The sequence below is a fragment of the Rissa tridactyla genome, chromosome 9, assembly GCF_028500815.1.
Source record: "Rissa tridactyla isolate bRisTri1 chromosome 9, bRisTri1.patW.cur.20221130, whole genome shotgun sequence".
Taxonomy (NCBI): Eukaryota; Metazoa; Chordata; class Aves; order Charadriiformes; family Laridae; genus Rissa; species Rissa tridactyla.
Genome location: NC_071474.1, coordinates 11923132 through 11948730, shown reverse-complemented (window position 1 = coordinate 11948730; position 25599 = coordinate 11923132). Strand labels below are relative to the sequence as shown.

The 25599-nt window shown below is 39.7% G+C and overlaps 1 protein-coding gene across 4 annotated transcripts; it reads right to left on the bottom strand.

The window, feature by feature from the left end:
* Nucleotides 1-137: 137 nt before the first annotated feature.
* Nucleotides 138-22416, bottom strand: USP8 (ubiquitin specific peptidase 8). Of its 4 annotated transcripts, none has more exons than XM_054213758.1 (21): nucleotides 22259-22408; nucleotides 18446-18524; nucleotides 16320-16490; nucleotides 15498-15642; nucleotides 14919-15004; nucleotides 12242-12386; nucleotides 11537-11594; nucleotides 10637-10781; nucleotides 10194-10356; nucleotides 9326-9470; nucleotides 8907-9127; nucleotides 7222-7818; nucleotides 5825-5914; nucleotides 5129-5209; nucleotides 4468-4730; nucleotides 3696-3908; nucleotides 2979-3189; nucleotides 2415-2651; nucleotides 1740-1882; nucleotides 1324-1456; nucleotides 138-1093 (listed from the first exon to the last, which is right to left on the bottom strand). In XM_054213758.1, the coding sequence occupies exons 3-21, from the start codon at nucleotides 16421-16423 to the stop codon at nucleotides 908-910; spliced, it is 3366 nt and encodes a 1121-aa protein (XP_054069733.1). In that variant the 5' UTR covers nucleotides 16424-16490; nucleotides 18446-18524; nucleotides 22259-22408; the 3' UTR covers nucleotides 138-907. The 4 variants fall into 4 exon arrangements, with proteins under 4 accessions (XP_054069733.1, XP_054069734.1, XP_054069732.1 ...); XM_054213759.1 differs by lacking the exon at nucleotides 18446-18524 and adding an exon at nucleotides 19267-19372 and having other exon boundaries at nucleotides 22259-22406; XM_054213757.1 differs by lacking the exon at nucleotides 18446-18524 and having other exon boundaries at nucleotides 22259-22416.
* Nucleotides 22417-25599: the final 3183 nt, after the last annotated feature.

The window sequence follows — 25599 nt, the reverse complement described above, 5'->3', positions numbered from 1 at the left end:
CCTAATCAGTTCTACACAAAGTAGCATTTTCTTCATCTGAAGAACTGCTAAACTGTGTGACTGTGATTCAGCCTGTCATTACGTAGAATCCTGACCATTACACAACTAGTTGAGAATGAAAACAGCACACCCAAACATACATTTAACAGGATATATTTTTAAATCATTTCTTCATTAAGGTTTTTAATGCATGTGTACATGAAAATTTATATTAAAAAATTAAAAAGGAAAAATCTTGTTTTTTAGAATAACTCTGAAGTGCACAAATATTGACAAAAGCTAACAGAAAAAAAATTACAGCTCTGCTTTTTTATTAAGTAGTGTTGCAATTACCTAGAGCTGGCAAATAAACGCAATCCTCTGAGTTTTAGAGATTCTCACAAAAAGGACAACATTTTATATATACATAGTTCTGATGTGCAAGTATGCAATCAATATGTACACTTACATTCCTAACTGTTTACATCATTCTAGAGTATTCACAGTAGAATCAAGCTTAAGGTTAGAAATGTGAAAAGGCCATAACAGTGAAAGAAAAAAATAAAAATCAAGATATGCCTTGGGATTTAAGACATTTTAAACTACTTGTTAATAGATTTCAGATGACTAAGCTAGAATGTAATTTTGTAACAGACTAAAAATATAGCTGTTTTTTAAATAAATGGTAATGCAAGTATGCTTTTTAAATGGTTTCACAGATGGCAGTATTACCACAAGCATTATTAATCTGTCTTCTGACTTTTAAGCACTAGTACTGACCAGAAAGAGCTCGCTTGCAGAAAAGCCGCTGCAACCATCCCCGTATCTGTAAGTGACTACATTTGTCATAGCTTTGCATATTTATATGCATTCCCATACCTACTTTACTCTTAGAAGAAGAAAACCAGGTTTTTTAACCCACAGTACTTTATGTGGCCATCTCCACTGCTCGCTGTTCGTAAGAAGTGTAAAAGAGAATATATGCAGCTGAGGATTTCACAGATGATGAGGAGATCTCAGATACTTCATGGTCGTCAAACTTAAACCAACGTTGTTTTGAAGCATTTTTGCAGTAGGCGGTATAGTGTCCTCCATCCAACCCGCCATAATGATTCTGTAAACGTAAGAGGAAAAGAATTAATGGTCTCAAAAGCTGCCATTTCTTCCCTGGCTAGGGAAATAAACTAGAATGGGAGATTTTTACTGAATACTGATCATTCTTTTTAAAATACAACTTAATCTGCAACCAGGTAGGCAGCCTGGAAACCTAGATGAATCATGCTGGTGAACCCAAGTCTTGGCATAAAGACCAGCTGAACTTTGAAATGTGACGTGGTTACTTACTGATACGGAGAACAGATTGTATCTCTTCAAGTTATTCTTTGGACCAATAACATACTGTGAAAGGTCAAGAGTTTCCAATGGGAAATCTACAGAAGTCTGAAGCTTTTGCTTCCATCTTCCATCATAGGAAAATCTAGAGAATTGAAAAGCAGTTATCAGTTACAGGTTGTTCACAAGCTGTTTAAGAAAGCTGAGCATGTCTATTTTCCCTGGTTTTTAACCAGGACACAATCCCATCTTCATCTAATAGAACAGGCATCAGATGAAAATAAAATTCTTGAAACATTACAAGTGGAAATGCATCCGAAGCGCACTCTAATTAAAAATGGTCAGCTATTGCACAGGAACAATCAATCTCCATCAAAGCCTCGTCACTTCATCCTAATTAAATTTTCACCCATCACCATTTCTCTTACCTTTTCAAATGCACAAGAAGAACAGGTGGTAATTTCCAAATTTCTATTTTTTTCAAAGAATCCCTCCGAGTTTTGCAATGGCTACAGTAAAATCTATTGTTATCAGTGAGCTTCTCCTCTTTGGAGAACAACCTAAGGCATTCCTGAAACAAAACACCAACACAGATTGTGGAGGGCAGGTGTTTATGAAAGTACAGCAAAAATGTTTGTTTCCTATTTGGTCGTTAACCTGCATCAGTTTTCTGCGTGTTACGTTTCACAAAGATGAGGAAAAGTGAGCTAACTCCATGTGTGGAGGTAAATTTTACTGTGTATATTAATTAACTGTAAGTCCTTCAAAATATACGTACAATATTTTGTTTAAAAACACAAAGTATTTATACTATGACCTACAAAAACAAATACTATACGTGTCTTCTCTGCTACTGTGGCTTATATATTTCCATCCTGCTTGTATTTAAAAATTTCTAAGGAATTAACCTTTTTTTTTTTTTTTAAACTATAGAAGAATTAAAAAATAATGAAGACTCAGCTCTGCTCATGTGTCAGGTTAGTGTAAATTAAGCTGGAATATTGACCAGCCCCTTCAACAAGAGGCTGAGCAGAAGCAACATCATAATGAAGTCACAGAGACATGTTTTTACTTGAAGAACTTTCTCTCTCGTGCCAGCGTACCTGCAGTGTACATTTACTAGTGGATGCAAGCGGCAATGACAAATACATGAAAGCCTCAAAGGTCCGGGACTTCTTGTGACATGTGAGACACTGCACTGTTGACTTGAACTGGCCTTGAAAGAGTGCCACAATAATGGACTCGTTGAGCTGTTTGTGTTTGTGCCAGGCCAGTTCTGCTGCTCTGAAGTCATCCAGATGATCATTGTTTTCTTCCTTGTATCTTTTCCTGTTGTCAGCCTGGATAACAGAAGTTTAAATACCATAGCCATATATTAACATATGGAAAAATAGAAAGTCTCATCTATAGGCAAGCATGCTCTTGAATATTTGCAAGAATATTTAAACATGTCAGTGTAGCCATCCATTTCTTATCTAGTTAGGCTTCTTCCATTACTCCCTTCAGTACCTTATACATTTCAAACTAAATTCCTACTTTAATTCTTGAATTCCTTCTATACAAGGTTCCAGTAACATAATCTTCTTATGAAATACAAGGGTCTCTTTAACATTTATTTCTCTTGATCATTTGACAGATGTGTAATTTGTTACGAGTGCATTGCTTACTTTATTTAGGTCTTCATGCAAGCCGTCCATTAGAAAGAGAAGCAATTCTTGGGAGTCCTGTTGGCTATATCCTGCAAATTGGTCATTAATCTTCCCAATTGTAATTTTAAAGTCTTTTGGACTGATATATTTATACTGTCCTGTCCATAAAGCTTTCATTATTACACCAAACTCTTCAGCCACTTCACCTTTATGTCCCAGGAAATTTGACCTATACAATTAAATAGACCAAAATAAAAAATATAGAGAGGCATTCAAATAACTTTTTTTTTTAATATTATTGTTATTAATTTAAGACATTATCTCAAAGTAATTTCTTTAGACCAAGAAAAACTAGCTGTTAGACTGAGTTAAAGTTTTTGTCTACTTTGGGACTGTAATTTGGTTCCATATTCGAGACGGGACTGCTGGAAGGTTCAGCTGTCTTCAGCTTATTTGTAACCTGCTCTTTAAATATTCTGTTTGGTTTAGGACACTAGTACACTTATATTTATGAAAGTTATAAGCACAAATTAATTAAGACTTTCCAGTAAAACCTATTTTTTCCACACACATGAATTTTGAAAATGTCAAGTCGCTTAGAAGTTAGCATTTGTCTCCTACTTAAAAAAACCCCAACCTTAACACCACTAAGTGATTTTTTTGAATTAACAATTGTAAAGGCAATTTTTTTTCCCTTCAATTATAAATTAAAGGATGAGAATAAGAGATTGTTACCTGTTAATATCATCTTGATACAAGTTTCTGTTAAAATAATCAGCCAGGTGCGGTGCATTGCACAGACACTGGAGTATGGAATTCATATAGCAAGTGTTCCCTAGATTACGAAGTCCTGTAAGAGCTGGTCCCGATCCCCCAAACACAGGATTAAGATTCCGAATTTGTGACGCAGAGAGTCTTGAAATTTCTGCTTTAGTGTAACAGACTGGCCTGTAAGGAAGAAATTACTTTTTAAGAGACTCAGACTTGACAAGGCTGTGCACATGAGCCAACAGAACCACCCTCCCTCACAGGGAATGAAATATTCTGGCACAAAACGTCACCAAATGCCATCCTTTAAGGTATTCATGACCAGTCCTTGCAATAGCAAGAAATTCATCACTTGTTGTTTTGATTTTTTTTTTAAATTCACAGATGAAGAATTAGCTGTTGATTTAACCCAGTTTAAAAACTGAAAACTCTGCGTTTCACAAGCTGTCAGAAGACTGGCATTTACTGTGTTAACACAAATGCCACAACTTAGAAAGCAGCTACTGTCCAATTACACTGTGACCTCTCTGAAATTCATGTTAATGCATAACAATTACCTTAATTCTCAAAAGATAACTGTCCTATTCATTGGACTTCTAGCAATGAAATTTAAGTCTATCACTCTTGCATCCTTTCAAACCTACTTGGAATATATTAATGAATTTCAGTTGATTAAGCACAAAGAAAGTCCTCCATGCTATCATATTGCATGAGTTCTGGTGTAACTTATCAAACATACTTATTGTCACGATTGACTGCAGGAGTTACAGGGATTCTTTTCTTCTCTTCCTCCTGAATGGCTTGGGTTATATCTGGGGAAGAGTAGGAGCGCTTCAGTTTGGAGTGTTCTCTCTCTCGTTCAACAGTCACCTGTGGCTTGGGTTTATGAGTTGGAGGGGTTGATGGAGGCGTGGATGAAGGAGCCATTTCTGGTGGATACATATGAACAGTATTTGTTGGCGAGTGATAGTAACGAAAGGTTCCAGTGATTGGATCCAGAAACTTGGGAAAAAAAAACAAATCGTTTCAAAACCAAGTAAAAATTCATCATTAACTTACTTACCTATTTTTAAACTACGGTAAGAACAGCGCATGAGTTTTTCAAACATTGAGACATTAACAGTCATGATTGGCTTCAGTACTTAATGGATTAAATTTACTGCAAGGCACCACTTTCACCAAAATGCATATTAAACCGCAACTGCTTAATACCCGAAACGGCAGACGAGCTCTCCTAGTTTCATTAAAATGATGTTAAAATTCAGAAAATAACTGTGGAAGTTGAAGAGGGAACAAAAAAAATAAAAATCAAATGATCTAACTTAGAAATGAGACACAATTGAAGTGCATTACAAAACTGCACAAGGCAACTTGATTAGAACATCAGAATAGAAAGTTACCTTCGCCCAGCCTGCAGGCAGTCCTGGTATTATCCTTCCCATTTCTTCACTTCGCGCTCTCATTAACGGCTCCCGCTGAGACTAATAAATAAACAGAAATGTAAGGTACGTATAGGTACTTATGCAGAGCAGCAAGCTGACTGTGACTCTCCCTATATAGTTACATGATTTAACTTAAAACAGTTGAATAAGAAATCCTTGATTATAGCTGGAAATACAATTTATTGTAATGGTAATATAGTACTACTACTTTGTATCACTCCATCTAAACAAAACTCATTTGTTGACATGCTCCAGAAAAAACCCTGACAAATCAGTCTCACAAAAGTCTGAATGCTCAATTTTTTTTCCCTAAAGAAGCTACTTTATTAGCAATACGTACTTCTGTTAAACACATACAGATGATATTTGCTCCCTTTCAAAGCAGTGTGCGAAGGACTACGCGTGAGATGACGAACCAGTGTGGAATGCTTGTTAATGCCATCCAAAACATATGGAGATTTCTAGTGAAAGCTTCAAATATTTTTTTCAGATGAATATGACAAATGAAAAAAAGCAAACAAACAGCTGTAAATGTGGCATTGTCTTTTCTTAAGATGGTGACTTTAAAAATTGAAATGAGGTGTAATGTAACATAATAATCATAAAGCATCTGCGCTTGATTGGTTTTCGCTACATACAACACATTGTATTTACTTTAAGTCTGTCAGTATCTTGTTCAGAATCCTCTCTAAGGGGTCCTGGCTTTTGAGCTCCACTCTCTGGTTGTCCTTTAACCCCAGTTTGCTGTAAAAGATTTTGAGAGAAGGCTTTCAATTTTCATCTGGAGTGTCAGTAAAGAATGCTGATAAAGCAAAATAGGGAAAAAAAGAGAGTTATATTTTCTTTTTTGGTTGTTAAATGCGCGTGCCACAAAGAAGTGGTTAGAGCAGGTATCTATCTACACATCATGTTTACTCTTCCCAGTCTATACTACAGGCAATTTGCTGGAATAGCCTTGGTGGCTGCATGTTGTACGATGTAAGACAGTCTGCTATGTAGTTTCAAGAGCTCAGAAATAAAGCGCAGAAGTTCCACCTACGCTACTTTTCCCCCCCTAAAAGCTGTGGGTTTTACAATTTGTTTTTAAATGAAAGACGTTTTCCCCTTTTATGCCTCACTGTGACAAAGCCTCTCCATGAAAAAGGCAAACTGTGAAGCCGACATTACGAATTTATTTTATCATGGGCAGTCATTTTGGGATTATGTGAAGTTGCACTGTCAGTCAAAAAGCTCAAGCATGACTGTGCTAAGGTTGCCCAGGAAGGTTTATTTTGGCTTCCTTGGGCATCTGCATGACACAAGCATCAAAGTTTGGTCAAGTAACAACTGCAGTTGCAAAGGGAGAGAAAACTATCCTAGTGCATGCTCTTGTTGAACTGGTTTGAAAGACATCTGTCCCATTATTCACTCAGCTTCACAAACGGCTTCTGTTTCACGTTCAGATGATTTTCACAATGTCACAAAATTTGCAATTTTTTTCCAAGAATCTGAGGAAAGAAGGAACTGTGACCCCCGCCAAAGAGTTGGAATTGGACTGTTTCTCAGTTAAAAATACTAGATTAGGGTATTGCTTCGCTTCCTATGCCAGTCAACAAAATCCTGTTATATCAGCATTTAATCAGCTGGAGGCACTAAAGAGTTTGTTACGATAATATAATTCTGTCACTATTGTGTGTTACTACAGTATAATATACTATTGGATATTATACTGGGCTGGTATTAAGAGACAAAATGGCTCTATTTTTGAAATAGAGGATTGCAGCCTATGAACCGTCTCTTCTAGCTCCATGTCAGTGGGAAACTTTATTATCCTATAGAACCCACCTACAAGCAAGAATCCAGGCTGTCTTGCAAAAAAAAAAAAAAAAAATTAACAAAAAAATTAACTATTTGTGTCTTGGTTTTAGCTTTCTCTTCTACCTCTATGTAAAAATGGTCTCAATAAAAATCCAATGTATTTAAAATTTCTAGATTGATACTAGAGTATGCACTGACAAATCATCCTGAATAATTACTCCACATCTGGTGATGATTTTCTCTTTTCCACTAACCTTGCCTGGAACAGTCACAAAGGTCTGAGATGTGTCACCCAGTGCACGCCTCTGCGTTTCCGGTGTTCGAGTTCCCTTTTCTCTTTCTTCCACAGATACTCTGTCAATCTCAATCCTTTTTGCACCGGTGCTTTCTAGTTCATTTTTATTTTGCTTTTTTGCTTCTATTCCTTCTTTGCGTGCTCTGTCTTGTTCCTTTTGCTCCTGATCTCTTTTGATTTGCTCATCCCTCTCCTTCTGTTCTCTGTCCTCTTTGGATTGCTGTAGCTTTTCTTTGTGTTCCTTTTCTTTCTGTTCTTCTTTTGCTTTTTGTTCTTCTTGTTCTTTTTCTCGCTTGAGTTTCTCTTTCTGTTCTTCTTGTTGCCTCTCCCGAAGTTCTTTTTCCCGTCTGTTTTTCTCTAATAGGGCAGCAGTTTCTGCGTGTACCCGACTTTTTTCTTCTTCTGTCAGAATGCTCTTTGTATCACATAACGGCTTTGTGGACCGGTCTGGAACTATTCGTCCATTCTCAACAGGCTGGCTGTCACTGACTGTACTTTCAGGTTTTGGTCTGTTATCATCAGGGATTTTTAGTGAAGGCTTTTTAGTACGATCAACCTGTAACACAAAGTGTAGAACAATTCACTTTAGCTATTACTGCTCTGTTAGCTAAGCTTCTTCTAAGTGAGATTTATAAAGAGAATAAAGATTATATATAGTCAACTTCCACCAGAGAGATAGGGAACTTTCAATGTCATTAAATCTGGTCATTCAAATTGCTTGTTAGTAAAACTAGGTATTCACTTAACTTCCAGAAGTGAGTTAAGAATCAACACGCCCTACAGAACCATAAGGACAGCATTAAGCACTGATTACTACAACTCTTTATTTTCAAGCTTTCTAAGGTGAACATTTTAGGGCAATCAGGAAGCCTAATCTGGGCTTGGCTTTCTCAGTCATGTGATGGAGCATGTGATTAAGGCAGCCCTGCTTGATGGGAAGAGGTATTTAAGAATGGCTTATGCTTGGATCTAGAAGAGTCAAGTTGGTTTTGATGCTCAAGTAGAAATTCTAAAGAAATAAAAGCTAGTCTAGTACTGGGAAAAACAGAAATAATGTTTAGGGTTCCTTAGCTGAAATTTGTATTAAAGGCAGCATCTAGAAGGGTGAAAGTGAAAACTTTCACTTTAGCCTTATCTCATGACGAAAATATTATTTTAGCGTGAGAACGTGTCTTCAGAAAGTTTTAACCTCATGAAAGAAACAAACCCATATACTTTTGCTACTGGGCCAAGAGCGACAAGCCACTTAAATGTTTTGTTATTTGAAGGAAAATACAGTCGCTGGAAAGCAGACCTCTGGAACAGTCAAGGTAAGCCATGGCTTAACTACCCTCCCCATATTTCATCATATGTATGTTTTGAGTAGAAAAGCTGGCTTATAGACTTTCTGAATTAATCATCAGTTGCTGACCTTCAATTTCTCAGGTGCTCATATAAAAATATTAATTAAAAGCTCTGCAATTATGTTAAGTATATTCAGTTTCATATGGTTCTGTAGATAGTTACTATGGCTTCACAGACCACTGATAGTCTCTGTACCAATATACAAGCTTAAACAAATCCTGAGTATGTTTCCTTGTGGATTTAGGCTTCTAAATGGTGGTGGGTCTCTTACTTACTCTGAAAAAAAGAAACGCAGCTTACCTCAGGGATACTTCTTGTAATCGATACTGGATTAACTACAATTGAACTGTCAGGTTTTGGAACAGCAGCATCCTGTACGTTTGGTCTGTTAAGTGATTTTAGTCTCTCTTCCAAATTATCTCCTGTTTCTTCATTTTCAATTGCTTCTGTTGGAGATGGCTTTACAGCAACAACAGGTGGAAGAGGAGCTGGCTCTTCCAGAGATGGATATGTAAAATCCACTTTAGAAGAAGGGAAGAGGAGGGAAGCATGAGAGAGCTCATAAAACAAAAACACAAAAGCAAAATAACCCTCACGTTCCACCCCAAAATTTAGATTTAGCCAGAACAAGGCTATGCCAAAACATACTTGAATGAATTAAAGATACATCCAGTAATTCTAAACACTTGAGGGAAGGGGCGTTCATCCTTTATACTTACAAGAAACAGTCACTGCTTCACTCCTGCTATGCTGGGGTGGAGTTACTTTAGCATTTGTTGTATACTGGGGAAAACAAAGGAGCCAGTTTTCATAACCTCCTTCTAGAATTAAAGGTTCATTCTGCAGTATAGTTTTGCTTTCCCACTGTAAGAAAAAAAAATTGAAATTAAATGATTTAAAAATAGAAAAGAAACTTTTACGTCTTAACAGTGGTGTTGAAAGTTCCGTGTTTAGTCATTACATTGAGACAGGTTATTTTTGAGATTTTAAAATACGAACTAAACAGGCTGCAAAAACACTTTGGTGAAAAGGGATCCTCTTTGTGTTTGGAGAATACCCAACAGAGTTAGGTTCCTGGCTGTATCTACAGCAGGGTCTGGTACTTCAGTAATGATCCTCCATGAAGAAAAATATTTTTATTATAATATTTGTTTCTGTGTCTTATCTGGTAAGTTTGCTGAGTTATTAGGGGCATTGGCTTTAGAAAGCATAACATTAACTTTCTGAAAAATGCTTGAGAGTCCAGGCTCCAGACTGCCCTCCCCCTGAGGTTGCAGACTCACAGAATGGTTTGGGTTGGAAGGGACCTTAAAAACCATCTAGTTTCCGCCCCCTGCCCTAGGCAGGGACACCTCCCGCTCGACCAGGTTGCTCCAAGCCCCATCCAACCTGGCCTTGAACACCTCCAGGGATGGGGCATCCACAGCTTCTCTGGGCAACCTGGGCCAGTGTCTCACCACCCTCACAGTAAACAATTTCTTCCTAGTTAATTCCTCATTAAGTCTTCCATATACTTTGTAATTATAGATGCTCCGAGACCTTCTTATTTAATGAGACGAATTAACAGAAAACATGAAAATTGCCAACCTTAAAAAGCGCATCTTTCAGGCTCTGAAGAGTTGTTCCTAGTTTTAAGTCTTCAGCAGAACTAAACCAGTCTAGCAGTATAACGTAATCAAAGTGTCCCCTCCTCTTCCATGGATCTCTGGAATCCTCTGGAAGTCTAGCTTCGATCCAACTAGCAGTAACTCTGAAATGTATTAACATATATTTAACAACAAACACACAAGTAACACTTCGTCCAACGATATCCAAGCACATAAATGTATATGGATTACATAAAATAAATATGCTCTGGCTTGAAATAAGTACATGCAAGAACAGAACTCTCCAGACTCATCTCACCCACTTGTATGTACCAAGGATTCTGAAACGAAGTGTACAAGCTTTAAAAGCATATAATTCTCTTCAGTCAATTTATAAAATCATAAAATGAAGCATTTCCACTATCATTTAACATCATTTCATACCCAGGACTGATAGCTTCTTCTGGAACGCTGACAGATCTTGGAATACAGGATTCCTGATAATCCTTCAATCTTCGAGCATCCATAATAATCAATTCAATATTTTTGTCCGACATCATTGCAAACAGTTTCTCAGCTGTGACTGCTCCTTGAAATTAGATGTATTAGATGAAATTAGAAGCTATTAGATGTAAAAAGCTACGTTATAAACGGAGATAGCTATGATCACATCTGACTGGTGCAATCAAGAATGCAGACAGATGAAACAGAACAGCAAAGTCCCATAAAGTCATGAAAGTGAGATGCTATAGAATAAATGCATCGGAACTTTTGTTCCCACTACTGTAGTGATTAGCACCTCATCTGCTTGCTGAATTAGACAATACTGAACACTTCAGTAATAAACTAGTTTAACTTTTTGTGGTCTCATTGAAATCAAGCTATAAAGGCAAGCATTTGTAAACTACATGCTGCAGATGTTCCTCTTCAGTTAAGAACTCTAGAGAACGCTTTCACGTATTTATTACAGGAACAAAAACCAGAAGGTTGGGAGGGGAAAGGAAAAATGTCTTATTTCACTGACCTATTTCAGCCTTGCTTAGATTTTTTCTTATCATTTGAGGAGACATTTTTCTTTCTAATTTGACCACTTTAGGGCTAGTTCAGTTTTAGTTATTAAACTGTTGGAAGACTAAGTACAGCTTTCCAAATTCAAGAGAAGCAATGAAGGCTGCAATACAGAGCGCAATTAATTACTAAATCACTGTTACTGAAATGCAGAATACTAGAATTTCATCAAAATACTCTGGGAAATAACTCCTTAAAAGAATTGCAGCTGCTTAGGTGACAGGTGCATAGTCATATGTAGACATTTTTCACATCTATGAATATTGCATCTCTTACCACTCAGACTGTCAGACTGATCCTTTCTTTCCAGTGAATGCTTCCTCTCACCATTAATCTGTGTTGTAAGGAAAAAACCAAACAAACACAAACCCCAAAACAAAAAAAAGAGGAAACGTTAGTTTAATATCTAATATTCAGAACCAAGGTGGCGAACACTGACTGTCACAGAGCTTGAAGGAAACTGGTCAGTCTGTAAGCCACAGGAAGAAACATAGAAAAAGGAAACTTCTAAAGATGTATTGACCAATGTATTAAAAACATGCCAAGGTTGCTGCCCTACCTAGACAGAAACCAGTTAAAAAGGCAGTACAGCCTACGACAGAATCATCTGCTTGATGAAATTTGTGAATTATTTGCAAAGAAATTAATTTCTTTCCACAGTATTGCTGAAAAGTCGTCTCTCTCCTAAAGAGAAAACATGTTATCCATAACATCAGCTTATTACAATTACTGTGGGTTTCTTACACTAGCTAGTTCTATTATAAAATAGAATTTCACTTTACAAAAAAAACTAGTCTATCTTATGCAAGGCTTACAGGTTGGTAGGACTCAACATCTTCCAAAGAAATGTCAAAGAAGGGTTATGGGGAATGTAAGCTGTTTTTAAAAAAAACATGATTCTGAACTGGAAATAGCTACTAGTAGAGATCAAGAACTACACATTTAGATTGAATTACAGAGTTTGTAAATGTCTTTGGTTACCCTTTGGCTTTTTCCTTTGGAATCCACAGCACTTTCTGAGGAGTTTTTGGCTGAACTCTTTCCATCATCTTTTGGTTCTTGCTTTTTCTGCAGCTCTTGTCTGTCTCTCTCTTCAAGTTTTTTACGAACTTCAGCTTCCTCATATCTGTTGGCGGGGGAAAAAAAAGCGCCTTTTTCTTTTTTCAATATTGTGTTATTGGCTAGCCTTGGATAATTAACATCAGAATCATCAAGTCTCCATGAGGGGGGAAAAAAAAAAGTATTTAAAGTTTAAAAAAAAAAAGTTCAAGTATTGACAACTGTTGTATTTCCAACAAACCCTATTTTCTTCTATGGCTTACTTCTCCTGCTCTTCAGTTGGTTTTCTTATTCTTAAATTCTGTTTTGGGTCCTATTTCGTAGCCACTGCTCTTAAGGTTAACTAATTTATTTTTTCTCTAAATCTGGAGTCATGCTTAGCTGTGGTGTCACTGAGTATAATAGGTTTTTCATTTCATGGAGGAAAGAGTAAGTATTGGTGACTTACAGGTAAAGTTCAATATATAACAGTCATCCTAGGTATTCTATTTGGTTTTGCAACAGAGCTAACAATAACAGGAATAAGTTAGCTTAGTTATCTAAATTTCCTTTTTCTGAGAAGTCAGATCAGAACTACCTATATGGTAGCAGTAGCCAATGCAAGAATCACGTATACTCGAGAGCTTTGGTGGACCTAGGTCTTGCATACAGCTGTCCTTTTCATAAAGTCTTAGACTAAAATGAACCTCCCAGCCCTTCGCCATTCTAAGGACAATCACAATATTGTAAGCCGGTGACCTCCAAAGGACAGCTTTTAGATCACCAATTTTTTTAGATGCAGGTTTGTATACCTACACCACTGTTAAACAGCATTCTATTATATTTAATATATCTGACAAGCTTAAGTGTTACCAGTGATCCATAAAAAAAAATAAAATGTTTTGAGCTAACAATTTTGATGACTGAACCAAGCAGTGAAACATGAACATTACACTGTATTAGTAATTGCTCATTTTAATCAGATGTTGCCTAATCAGGATTAAAGTGATGACAACAGTACAGCTGCATTTCATATCAAGAGTACTATGTTAATAAACTAGATCATTAAATCAAATTCTGCCTCAAAGTTTACTCCATTAATTGGCCACTAATAGGAAGAAGGCTGCAGGTCTGCAATTTTATTCTTTTAAACAGGCTTCTTGATTTGGCAAAGGCATCACAAGTTAGAACAAAGCATTTTGTCCTCATTTGGAGTTAACGGCACTAAAGCATACTTCAGATTTTAATTTAATTCAGTCAATATGGAATATTTACCCATTATTTTCCCATTTACACCTCTGAAGCACATAGGTCATTCACGTAGGTATTCCTGCTCCTATACAATTGATGTTTCAGCAGCTCCATTTTCAGTTAACATTTAAACTATTTGCTGGCCTACTGCCTCAAGAAGAAATTATGCAAATCACTTCCCTGAAACCACTCCTGTAGTTACACAGGAGTCATGTTTCATTTGTATTCCCTTCAAATATATGTATGTTTTCCCCAGAGTAGCTGAAAGTTATTAGTTGTGTCAACTTCCAAAACTCTGTTGCTTTCATAAAAAGCCACAAGTTACTAAACAATGTCTCTAAATAGTTTTGGTTTTCTGTAACTCTGTTGGTGTTTACTCTTACAGTGAATTTGTAGCTCTGTTGAATTGTAAGACTCTTAACTAAAACTAAGGAAAACCTAAAGATTGTTTCATGCATAGTGTCATGAGACATCTTTGGAACGCCTCTTTTCATATAGATGTAACTACACTCTTAATTCCTTGTTCACTTACGCTAACTTTAAGGATCCTTTGAAGGGTGCTTTCCCAGTAATACTGGGGGTGTGTGGGAAATGTGCCTAGCTGAAGGGAAAGAGTTAAAAGGGTGAGGTGAGAAAGATAGTTGCTAAGGATGGGAGAAGCACACAGAGCTGGAAGCAAGACATACTGCGCTAAATATCACCTAAAGACAGAATCTACCTTACAGCTGCTTACCACCAGTTTCATGGCTTATGGCACAAAGACCTGTAACTTGAAGTTGTAAAGGAGCTACTCAAACCCCCCTTAGCATCAGCTCAGGTACATAATGGCAAACCCATGGATTTCCATATATGTGTCTGCACATGGCAGAGGTAGAGAAAAGGTGTAGCAGCTAGCTAAAGAATCAAAAATGTGTTTTGTTAGTGTAAACTAAACCCATACTCAGAGAGCTTTTTAACATACATAAATATTAGGAACATTCATTAGTATATTTGGCTTCAGATGACCTTATGATGAAAAGGGTAAGGATGAAATGGCTCTTGATCATCTCTAGTGTATATATAGTTTATGTCTTGTGGTTTCTTATTATTAGTCATTAAACAAAAATAGGAGGCAATAGCAACAAATCATAGTTACCAAGAATTAAGAAATAACTTATACAGTGCAAGTTGTTGGACTATGTGATGACAAAAATGATCTCTAATAACAAACTTTTGTGGCTAAACAGTTTAAGCTCTCAAGACTTTCAGGTATCTAAGGTCTACTCAAGTGCAATCCCTTACTACTAAATAGCATGAAAACCTGCAACTGCACATGTACAGGCTTCAGGTGTAATAAACAATATCCTATCTATTTACCGTATTCACGTACCTGAGTTTAAGGCTGTCTGAGAGTCTTTCAGCTTCTTCAATAGCTTTTTTTAAATTTGTAGGTCCAAGAATTGAATGAAAATAATCCTAAAATTACAAGCATCACCCCATATATTAATCGTACAGCTTAATAATGCCTACTTCTCTGCATATCAAGAACTGCTAATGTACAGAGAATTGGTACTATAATGATATTAATGCCAATGAAAGGAACTGTTTTGAATCAAAATATTTTCCTCTCAAACATAAGTTTGTAAGTAAAATGTTCTATAGCACTAATAAATAAAGGCTAGGCAAGGCAACTGCACCAAAAGAAGTCTGAATGGGAAAGATGACAGGAATAAATACCTTTCCCTGAAAAAATATTCACAGATCTGACAATTTACATACCTTATACATATTAAAAGCAAACTGTAAAAGCAATTAACAATAGACTTGTCAAAAATAGGAAGGAAAAAAATCATCATAAGTGAGACAGTTTACTTAATACCAGTGTAATCCTTTGAACGTGCATTAGTGTAATTCTCTGTACTTCTAATACTTCTACCAGTGCAGAAGAGGTCACTCAAAGTTTTTATACCTGTTGCTGCTTAAAATCAGGTCTCTTCTTAATAAAGTTATAAACAGTCACATATTTCATATATAGGATGTAAGCTTTTTCTTCATCTCGGTCCAATCTGCTTTCCTCCGCTGCCTTGAAAATCTTAAGGGCACTCTGCACATAACTGAAATCAAAGAAGAGGAGTAAAGCACATGATTGTTGACTTGTTCCCAAACACCTTTTCATTACAAGATGCCATTTTTAGTGTTCATGGCCTCTGCCCATATATTAAGTGTTTGCTTTTACCGTCTTACTATAAGGCTTTAATTAAATATGAATTACAGTCACACTCCTCCAAATAATGTTTCTCTTTGCAAGTTTGTTTACAAGCCTTATTTAAAATATTCCCTAATTAAACAGCGTACTGAGATAGGGGGGAAAAAAGTACTTTTCCCTTCTAAAAATATTTTTTTGGAGGAAAAACAAATTCATAGTAAGACAAAATCAAATTGTTGTCTAAAAATGCTAGAGGCAAAATATCTTCTATTCACACATTTGCTAAACTTTTTATCATTTTTGAGAATTTGCATCTATGTAATCTTTTCGCAACGTATGAAATTTTCAAGGGCTTCGTGCTCTGTCCAAGTCGTGTTTTGGCAGTATGTGAGGTTACCTGCTGTAGGCAGCAAGCATATCCAACGTGATAGTTGACAGATCTAGACAGAAGACTATCGAAGATTTTATACCTAACAGAAATAACTGAGGAAATTTAGATCCATGACATAGTTGTTCTGGAATTTGCTCAGCAGAGTAGCACTAATACTCCTGATATTAATCCAAAATAAATTAAAATATATATACCTCTTTGTACTCGTCTTTTCAGGTTTTATTTCTGTCTTCTTGTTGAGATCTTTCAATGAAGTACAGAGATACAGCTCCTTAGGTACAGATGCCACAGCAGGCATGTTAATGTTGTTACTTATGTCCCTTCTAGGATGGTACAGCTTCTTAGAAGTCTCTATCAATATTTTTCTAGGGGAGGAGAAAAAAGTAGGGAAAGTCCAATTAGATTCCAGTGACTTCTAATGCAGTTATAGTTATCTGTATGGGGTTATTACCTAAACTATCTCACTTTATGTGAATTAGCACTAGTATAAAACTATCTGGAACTTATGCAGTTAAAGTTTAAGCTATAATGAAAAATTCTAAATGTAATCTAACTGTAGGTAATGAATTGGGACTCTAGTACGTGACCTGGTCCACTACAATCTGGCAAAATGTTATTATAATACTACAGCATCAGTACTTATCAGTACACTTGTCTTTGATATTATTCTATATTACTATTATTAAAACATAATTACTTACATAGAAAGATGCATATATTTAAAGAAAAAAGGAAAAAAATCTGTCACTTATTCTGGGCAATTATTTGTAATACAAGCATAAAAGGAAAAAAGTATTTCCAGAAGTCAAAGAAAACTTGTTTGCCAGAAGCTGAAGAATAATGTAGCTGCTTAAACTGCACCTACTTAAATGTTAATTATCCGTAAGGGACCTCTGGTATCAATTCTAAGTATTACTGATGCAAACGCAGTGGCTGAACAATTAACAGTATAAATTAATCCTTCCAAAGTGACAGAATTACTTGAAACCACTCTAGCTGATTTATCAAGAACGTTAGCGACATGTTGCTAACAGAAGAAAATAATAAAAGAAATTATGACTTAAGAATGTTCAAAATCATCGTATCCGGCAAACTTATTCAACTATAACACCAGTAAGTATTATGAAAAATTAGCTGACTTCTCTGTACTCTGAAAGTAGTACCGGATAATTATTTTATCACTACCTTAGCACATACCTCTGCAAATACACACTACACCCATAGAAATGTGACTTATAATGTCTTGGTAAGACACAAGCTGAGAAAAGGAAGGTTACTACTGTTAAAATTGACTTGAAATTTCTTGGACATGCTGTAGGTCTTAAAACTCCTAGATGTCATTGTCTTTCTGCGTTCGTTTGGAAGTGCTCTCCAGGTAGCCATGAAATAGTTAAGCAGAGTTTGGCCAGAAAGGACTATTACATCAGCTCATCTAACATTCTGCACAGAGCAGTCCATTAAGTCTCATACAGATAGTCTAACCAGAAATCTTTGAATCTAATACGTGGTAAGCTATTTTAGCCCTTGGGGGTGGCAGGGGAGGAATTAAGCTCCCTCTCAGGTGGTGAGATGTAAAGGTGCTAGCAATACTCAAGAAATTAACACGAACTAATACAAAGAAAGATGCTCAAATGATCCCAACAAATTTCCTAATAGTGAAAACCCATGTGGCCTTTAACGGGATGAAGGCAGGGCACTCCCCTTCCACCCTCAAGGTGATGATCAGCGTGACAAGTGTGACCAAAAAACCATCAGCCAGTAACCTCAGAGGGAGGTTTCACAGAAGTGAATTGATCTGTAGCTGACTGACACCAAGTGAGGTGGTCCTGATTTCCCTCCTGGTCTGGCACTTGTCCAACCTCTTACTGATCCCGTTGAGCTTGCTGAAGAGGCAGAATGGCTACGCATCTCGTGCAAGGCGAGCAGTTGGCGTGTGCAGCCAAGAACGAGAAGCTGGGATGTGATCGTCATCTCTTCCCATGGCACATAGCTGTTATTCTTTGAAGTATCACTGCGTATATAGTATCGCTAGGCTGACTGTTCTTGGTCTAGGAATTGGTTATCAACTAAAGATACCAAGTTCTTTGGTCTAAGGTCTGGCATGCCAAGGTCAGACTAAACAATATCCAGTTAGGTAACTTACTGCTTAAACACAGATGCTGTACTTGCTTATTGTCCAATTCCATAGCAACTTTTCAAAGTTGATAAACTTTGCTAAAATCCTTCCTTAGTAGACTGATTTTTGGATAGTTCTAGGAAGTACATAATAAAGTCCTCAAATACTAATTTTAATACATAAAATTAATAATAAATCCCATACCCCACTCGTCTTTAAACATTGTCTTCCCCATATAAGGTGTCTTATGTTCGACTTTAATTTTCAGGGAGATATTTGGATGCTGAAAACAAGGCAGTAAGCCTATTAGAAGAATTGCATTCAGTTGAAACAAAACACAGACACACCTCCTGCCCCAAAGTAAAGGGCCTTTCCAATCTAAAAGCTTATTTGCCTAAAACAAAGACATACTTTTTACAGCCTCATAGAATTAGAAAGAAAGGCTTCACTCTTATTAAGATTTTAGCATTGCTTGCCTAATCCTACCTTCAGAGCATGTCTTTACCTGGCTTTTTTTCTTTTTTCGCCTTGGAACTGTAAATAGACTTTTTCTTTGAAGATAAGTCCTTTCCAAATATATCTTCAATGTTTGCTCTGTTATGTAACCAGTATTTTCTTAATCTTAAGTGGCAGCATTTGGCTGTGTTCTGACAGAATATTGTAACTAAATATGTCATCCAAAAAGGATATGAATATAACATTATTGTGTATGTGTGTGTGAGGAAAAAAACCCCAAGATTGTGTGGAAAATGAACCACTTAATGGAAGGCAAAAGATGCTTGTAAATTCTCAAGTGCTGCTGACACACCTTGATACGAGCGGTTCTTCTGGAACTTCATCTATACAAATGTAGAACCAGTGGATAACATTTTGGCCGAGAACAAAAATTGGCTTTCTGCCTCTTTCTGCTATGGTCCGGAAGTTATAACTGCAGGTCTTTAAATTGCCAGAGAAGTTAAATACTGAACTTTTATTTCCTGATCTGAATAAATGTATATACCTTTTTCAAAACATGAGCTACTAACCACAATATCTGATGAACGAGGTATTACTCTTTGACCTCTCACAGCACCATAATTCATACAATATTCTGCAGTAACATGAGTAAGGGTGGATTAGGAATAACATTTTCTGAAAAAAAGAATAAAAAATTCTTAACAGCCTATTTATCAGTATTACATACCGCATATATCATAAGTTAATGTGATATTTCAGTTGCAGTTTTTAATTCATTCTTCTATATAGAACTTTAACTATGGAAGTATAACTATCATTTTCAGTTTTATGCGGCAAAAATTCCCTAACTATAACCTACAGGCTGGCCACTAGTTGCCAGTGGACTGCTCAGAGTCTTGGCTCAGAGGAACCCTTAAAGCTCGGTAAGCCTCTACTAAATTTCAAAATGTGCTTGTAACTTGATTTTACGTTATACTCAAGTGAATCAGGCTTTGAGAAGACACCGATTTCAGAATCCAAATCGGCTCCTTCATATATAAACATAACCAGCTGATTTTTGAACGTAAATTTTTGCAGCTATCTGATTCCTAACTGACCTGGTCTCAATGGTTCCTCCAGCAAAATAAGTTGCACAAATAAAGACATTCAGGAGTAGTTAACATACAGTAGTGAAATGCATGGAGCTACTGCATGTTCTGCGTGAGGCCTGTATTTGTTTCCACTAGAGGAGCTGCAATGAACTGTACCTTCTTATCAGACCCACATCCATTTTATCAGGATAAACTCTTGCTGCTGCAGGCTGTATTGACTAGATTATGCTCACTTTTGCCAAGCATTCCATTTCCCTCTACGCTTATAATCACCATATCAATACAATGGCAACAGAGGCCTCGATAGCCTTCCAATTATATATATGGATCTTTCCTACACCTCTAAAGAGGAGAAGAGTCTTCTTTCCCAGCACGGAAATACAAGTGGATCATAAAACCATAAATACAAGGGACTGAAAAAGCTGTAACAGCTAAATTTAGTATTAGTCAACCCTGTGAGGAAGAAGAAACAACCCATTTCAGGTTTGCCAGCTTTTTTCTTAAACATTAGGATCAAACTCAAAAACCGTGGATCTGTTCTGCCCCAGCTGAAGTATTATCTCAGGCTCCTTTTTCATACTTAAGAGTGCTGAAAACCAGGCCAATATCCCCAAAACATAAGAGAAGTCATGCTTGGACGCTTATAGGCATTTAAGACACTTAGAATGGATAGTTTTACACTGACAGAGAAACATACCTGTTGGTAACAGGTTTTTCGACATAGACATCTAGTTATCAAGCCTGTTTTACTAAGGATATGAGTAAGCTTTAAGTGGAATGACCACAGCAAGAACAACGCACAGAAGCAGTTATATTGCAAGCAGCATACACTAACACGATCTGAAATAAACTGACATGCTAAGTACTGTGCATCACCAATTCAGGTATGCAATGAAGTATTATTCACCTACTTATTTTTGTCTCTAAGAGTTGACCAAATGAGAAATAGGTTTCTCGTGAGCGTTAAGTTCCTCAGTTCTCTTGGAGTTAAGTTTTGCTGTCTGTACTCTGTACACAAGGAGGCTGTAGAGAGGTGGGGTCTCTTCTCCCAAGTAACAGGTGATAGGTCAAGAGGAAATGGCCTCAAGTTGCACAAGGGGAGGTTTAGATTGGATATTCGGAAAAAATTTTACACTGAAAAGGTTATTAAGCATTGGAACAGGCTGCCCAGGGAAGTGGTTGAGGCACCACCCCTGGAAGTATTTAAAAGGCGTGTAGACATAGAGCTCAGAGATATAGTTTAGTGATGGTTTTTGTCAGAGTTAGGTTGATGGTTGGACTAGATGATCTGGAAGGTCCCTTCCAACCTAGGCAATTCTATGATTCTAAGATTATCAGTATCAGTTAGAGATACAGTATTTTAACATGACTGAACTATATGCTCAATAAGTATATTTATCTCTGTGAGCTCTCTAGCTTTCTTTCAGGCCTTGGTGCTGTAACTTAATGTGCGCAGGCTGATGATAACCATTGGGGCTTCTTATTATCAAGGCCATTATGGTCATACAGAGTGCCCAAACTGTCATTGTTTTGGTGGGTGCCACCAATCGCTGTAGCAGTAACATGTCATGGGGTCTGTCTTTGGCCACGCACCATGGTGAGACTACCTGCACCGCCAAGCTTGGGAACGGCTCGTTCTGCACACTGAGAAAATCCCTTCTGACAGTTCACTCATCCATCAGTTTAACTCATAATGATGGGGAGGGAAGACACTACAAAGTTAAGTTGCTTAAAAGAAAAAAGAAGTTGGATTTTATACAGGAAGTTTGAAAGTTATTCGAAGTAAGAGTTATTCAAAGACCGCAAACAGCTTCACTTATTTAGATAAATGAAAATCTGCAAAGGTATGCAAACAGTATAGGTGATAAGAAGCCGGGGAAGTGACACAGAGGCTGAAAACTCCTCCAAGTTTATAACGGGGCAGTTAAAAGCCCGGTGCGGGCGGGTGGGGGCCCGGGACGCCGCCGGTGCGGGCCCGGCCGGGCTGTGGCAGTCTCCATGACAGCGCAGCCCGCCGCCCGCCCGCTCCGGCCGGGGGAGTGCGCTCTGGGAAGTGCTGCTCCCCTGCCATCTTCCTCCGGACGCTCCCGGGCACGGGGGCGGCTTCCCCCGACCCCGCTGCCGCCTCACCCCGGCCGGGCTGCGGCTGGGGCGGCCTGTCCAAGGTCACACCGCCGGCAGCGGGGCGCAGGGCTGCCCGCTCCAAGCCGGGCCAGGCCAGGCCCGATTCTCCTCCCGGCGCAGCCCAGCCCGGTTCCCCCCGCCCTCCGCATCCGCTTGAGGGCCGCCTCCCGCCCCCGGCACGGCGGGCCTGGGCCCGGGCCCGGGGCTCCCCTCCAAGGGCGCCCGCCCCCTCCCGACGCGGCCGGAGGAGGGCGTGAGGCGAGTCCGCCCGCCCTGCAGGCCTCGCTCCCCTCGGCGGCTCGGGGATCGCCTTCGGCCATCGCGGCGGGCCCGGCTGCGTACTCACCGCCGCGGGGACTCGCTGCCTCAGCCCGCCGGCCCGGGGCAGGCCCATGTCCGAGCGCGGCTGCCCAGGAGACGCTACGCGACCATGGCTGCTGAGGCGGAACTCGGCGGTGTTCCTCCCTCCCTCCCGGGCCTCCGCTCCCCCGCGGGGGCGGGGACTCTCGGCGGCCCTATCCGGGCGGCGGGGCCGGGCTCGGGCGGCGGGGGGACGCGGCGGGAGGCTGGCGGCCAGCCGCTGGCCTGCGGGGTGCGGCGGGGCGGGGCCCCACTCCCTCCGTGGAGCTCCTCCGGAGGCGGGGGTGACTCTGGGGGCGGTGTGAGGAGGGGACGCGAGAGGCAGGTCAGCTCAGATCAGCGCCACCCGCGCTGGCTCCTCAGGGAGTGAGCGCACTGAGGGCTCGCAGGGAGCCGGGGGTTGCCCACAGGCCCGACCCGCCCGGCTCCGCGGGGCCCAGCCCTGCCCTGCCCGGGCAGCCCCCCGTGGGCCCGGCGCCTCGTCTCGGTTGCGGGCGCGGTGTGTTACCGCGGCCAAGGCACCACAAGCGGGCTCTGAGGGATGTCACACCCTGTGTGGGGCGTTAAACCGGCCCTTCTGCTGCCCCGTGAGATGGGTGTGGGAAGGAGAGGCACCTCCCCTTACAAAAACAGCCTTTTTTTCCTAGAGAAAACTGCATGGACTGGGGACATTGTAAGTTCAGGTCTCGTTTTTTGTTGGTGGCTGTGTTTTCTGCGCAGCTTGTGGTGTTACTACAAGCGTCGTATCTCGGGGGTGGCAGGTACGTGCTGACACACCGTAGAGCCATGCTGGGATTTGAAACACTGGGCCAAGGCGGGGGAGAGGGTGGTGCTGAGCCTGCTTCCAGACAGGCCGTGCCATCATGATCTTGCACTAACAGAAAGATGCTCTGTCCTGCGACAGTCCCAGTCTGTCCCCTGACTGTGCCAAGGTGGAGGATCAATTAATATACTTCAACCTACCGCTCCATTTTGACAATGGAAACATCTTGTGAACTGGAGCAGTCTCCCTCGGCCACTTTGGGAAACAGGAAAGTCGTGAAGCCAAAATGAAAAAGATGCCTGTCTTCATGTAGCTTTCCAAGATACTACCCATTAATTGCCCAGAAGGCTTAATCGTATCACAGCACTTAGTGGTATGGTAACATTGGTTGGTATTGGGTACATGAAAGGCTCAAACAATATCCTCCACCTTTAATTTGCAGTGCATGTAAGTGATCAGACGTGTAAAAGATCCTGGGAGAAACAAGTACAGCTCTATGTCTTCTATATTGTGCAATTGGAGAGGTTAACACCAAAGTAAGGTAATTAACAATATTAAACTGATCAGAATAATATTAATAACACAATGCTCTTGTAAGTGCCCTTTTCAGAACTGCTCCATTTGTTTTAGCCAAGGTGGGCCATGCCAGAAAGTTATGACAAACATTACTCCTTTCAGTAAGTCTACTGATGTCAAAGCTTGGGATCTAAGTGTTCAAATTGAGTGTCATATTAGCTGCTCTCCAAACTGCACTTGGAGTGTCCTCTTTATTGTTTCTCTTACATGAAGAAAGCTTTTGGTCTTACTTGTATGGGCAAACCCCAACCATATATAGAAAGGTGTTGAGGAGGACCTGCCTGTACAATTAGCTTTACCGTATTCAAGAACTTGTTAAAGCATGCTAATACATCGATTGCGTTATAACATGCTGTGGCGTTGCCTTAGGTTAAAACACATTTTCCTATCAGCACGTATGTCACTGTGTAGCAGTATTGAATAAATACAATAAGAATTGTAAACAATAGAAATCAGTGTGCTTTTTAATAGAATGTATTAGATTATTTAGTTAACAAAACCTATAAATTACTATCTTATAAAGCAGGGTAAAATAAAGGAAAAGAAACCAGGTACTATACAGATGTGAAATGTGTTTTGACTTGCCTACATCAGACATCAAATGTCTTTCTCTTAAATGTACTTTTGGTGAATTCCGTCAAAAAAAACCCCAACATTAGACACGATTATTTTAAAGATGGAGGTTGTGATCATAATAATGAAAACTCACATAAATGCAGACTGCATTCTTCGCCTCTATAAAAGATTTTCAATAATACAGAATGTTTTGCTTTTCCGTAGCACCTCAGCTAACGCCACAAGGCATTCCTGCGCGTTGGCACACGCCTGTGAGGACTTTGAAACGTTTTCTGTATCTACTGCTACTGTGTAAATGAACACCCATAAGATGGCAAGCTTGTTGAGAGACACAGAACACCTACCAACAATGGAAAAGAGATGTGATGAAGGCTGGATTTAAGGTTTCCACACCCTGGGGACAAATGACAGCGAGAGGAGGTGTCTGGACTTGTTCTCTAGTGCCGCCTTCTGGCTGGTCACTCCCAGAAAAATAAGTCAACAGGTCCCCGAGCCAGGTGACAACGTATCTGGGAAGATTAAATGGCTTTCCAAAAAGTTCGTGGAGAATTCCTCCCTGTAGCCTAACTCAGAGCAAAGATACTGCGGGAACTGGAGGGAGCCCTGTCAGCCAGGGTGACACAGGCCCCGCGGTGGCCCGCAGCCGGGAGAGCTGCTCTGCCGCCGGGCCAGGGAACGCAGAGCTCTGTGCGGGGCTGTGCCAGCAGGCGCTCAGGAGGCACTGCTGGGGCGTTTGTGAGGTGATGCTCACTCTTCAGAATCTGGTTATCTGTATTTTCCCCAAAGCTGGGTTAGGCACATCAAGGGCAAAAAAAGAATGGCTACGTAAACAATGTTGTTCCAAGTTTTCCTCTGAGTATCTAGTAGGTATTGTGATCTCCGAAATAAGAGAGCTGAACTTTGTGATTGCTAATCTTTAAGATTACGGGATCTATGCTTTACAGTGGTATCAGAAGATTTGTGACCTGAATAGCTTTGGGAGAATGTGAACATGACCATTTTGCATTGCTCAAACACAACCAGGAGAAACATTTCAGGGGCTGGCATCCCAACCCCAGTGCCCCTGTGGGACAGAAGGCCAGAGCTCCCTGCCAGAGCAACAAGGGCTTAGGATCATTTTGGAGTTGTCAACCGTATCAAATCCTATCTCTATGATCCCAAAGCGTAGCTAAAGCCCTGCCGAGGGCAGGCAAGGCAGCAAAGTCGTTTCTCAGGCTGGGCACGATGAGGCGGGAAGAGCCCTGTGGCAACGAAGAGCCCCAAGAAGGACGGCGGGCAGGACAGCGACCCCCTTTCTTACTTTTTTCAAGCTGCTTTCAGGGCGGTCCCCGCCCCCGGCACACTGAGAGCTCGCCTGCTGGCGCCCTGCCCCCGCCGGGCGGGAAGCGGGACGGAACATGGCGGGCCCCTCC

Bases quoted from the DNA above. Each gene is read 5' to 3' on its own strand.
- USP8 (XM_054213757.1), bottom strand. From the start codon at position 16,423: ATGCCTGCTGTGGCATCTGTACCTAAGGAGCTGTATCTCTGTACTTCA. The intron at 10,357-10,636 runs GTATGAAATGAT...AATACATTTCAG, and splicing joins GAAGAAGCTATCAGTCCTGG to AGTTACTGCTAGTTGGATCG. The intron at 1,883-2,414 runs GTACGCTGGCAC...GTTTTGTTTCAG, and splicing joins CTAGTAAATGTACACTGCAG to GAATGCCTTAGGTTGTTCTC.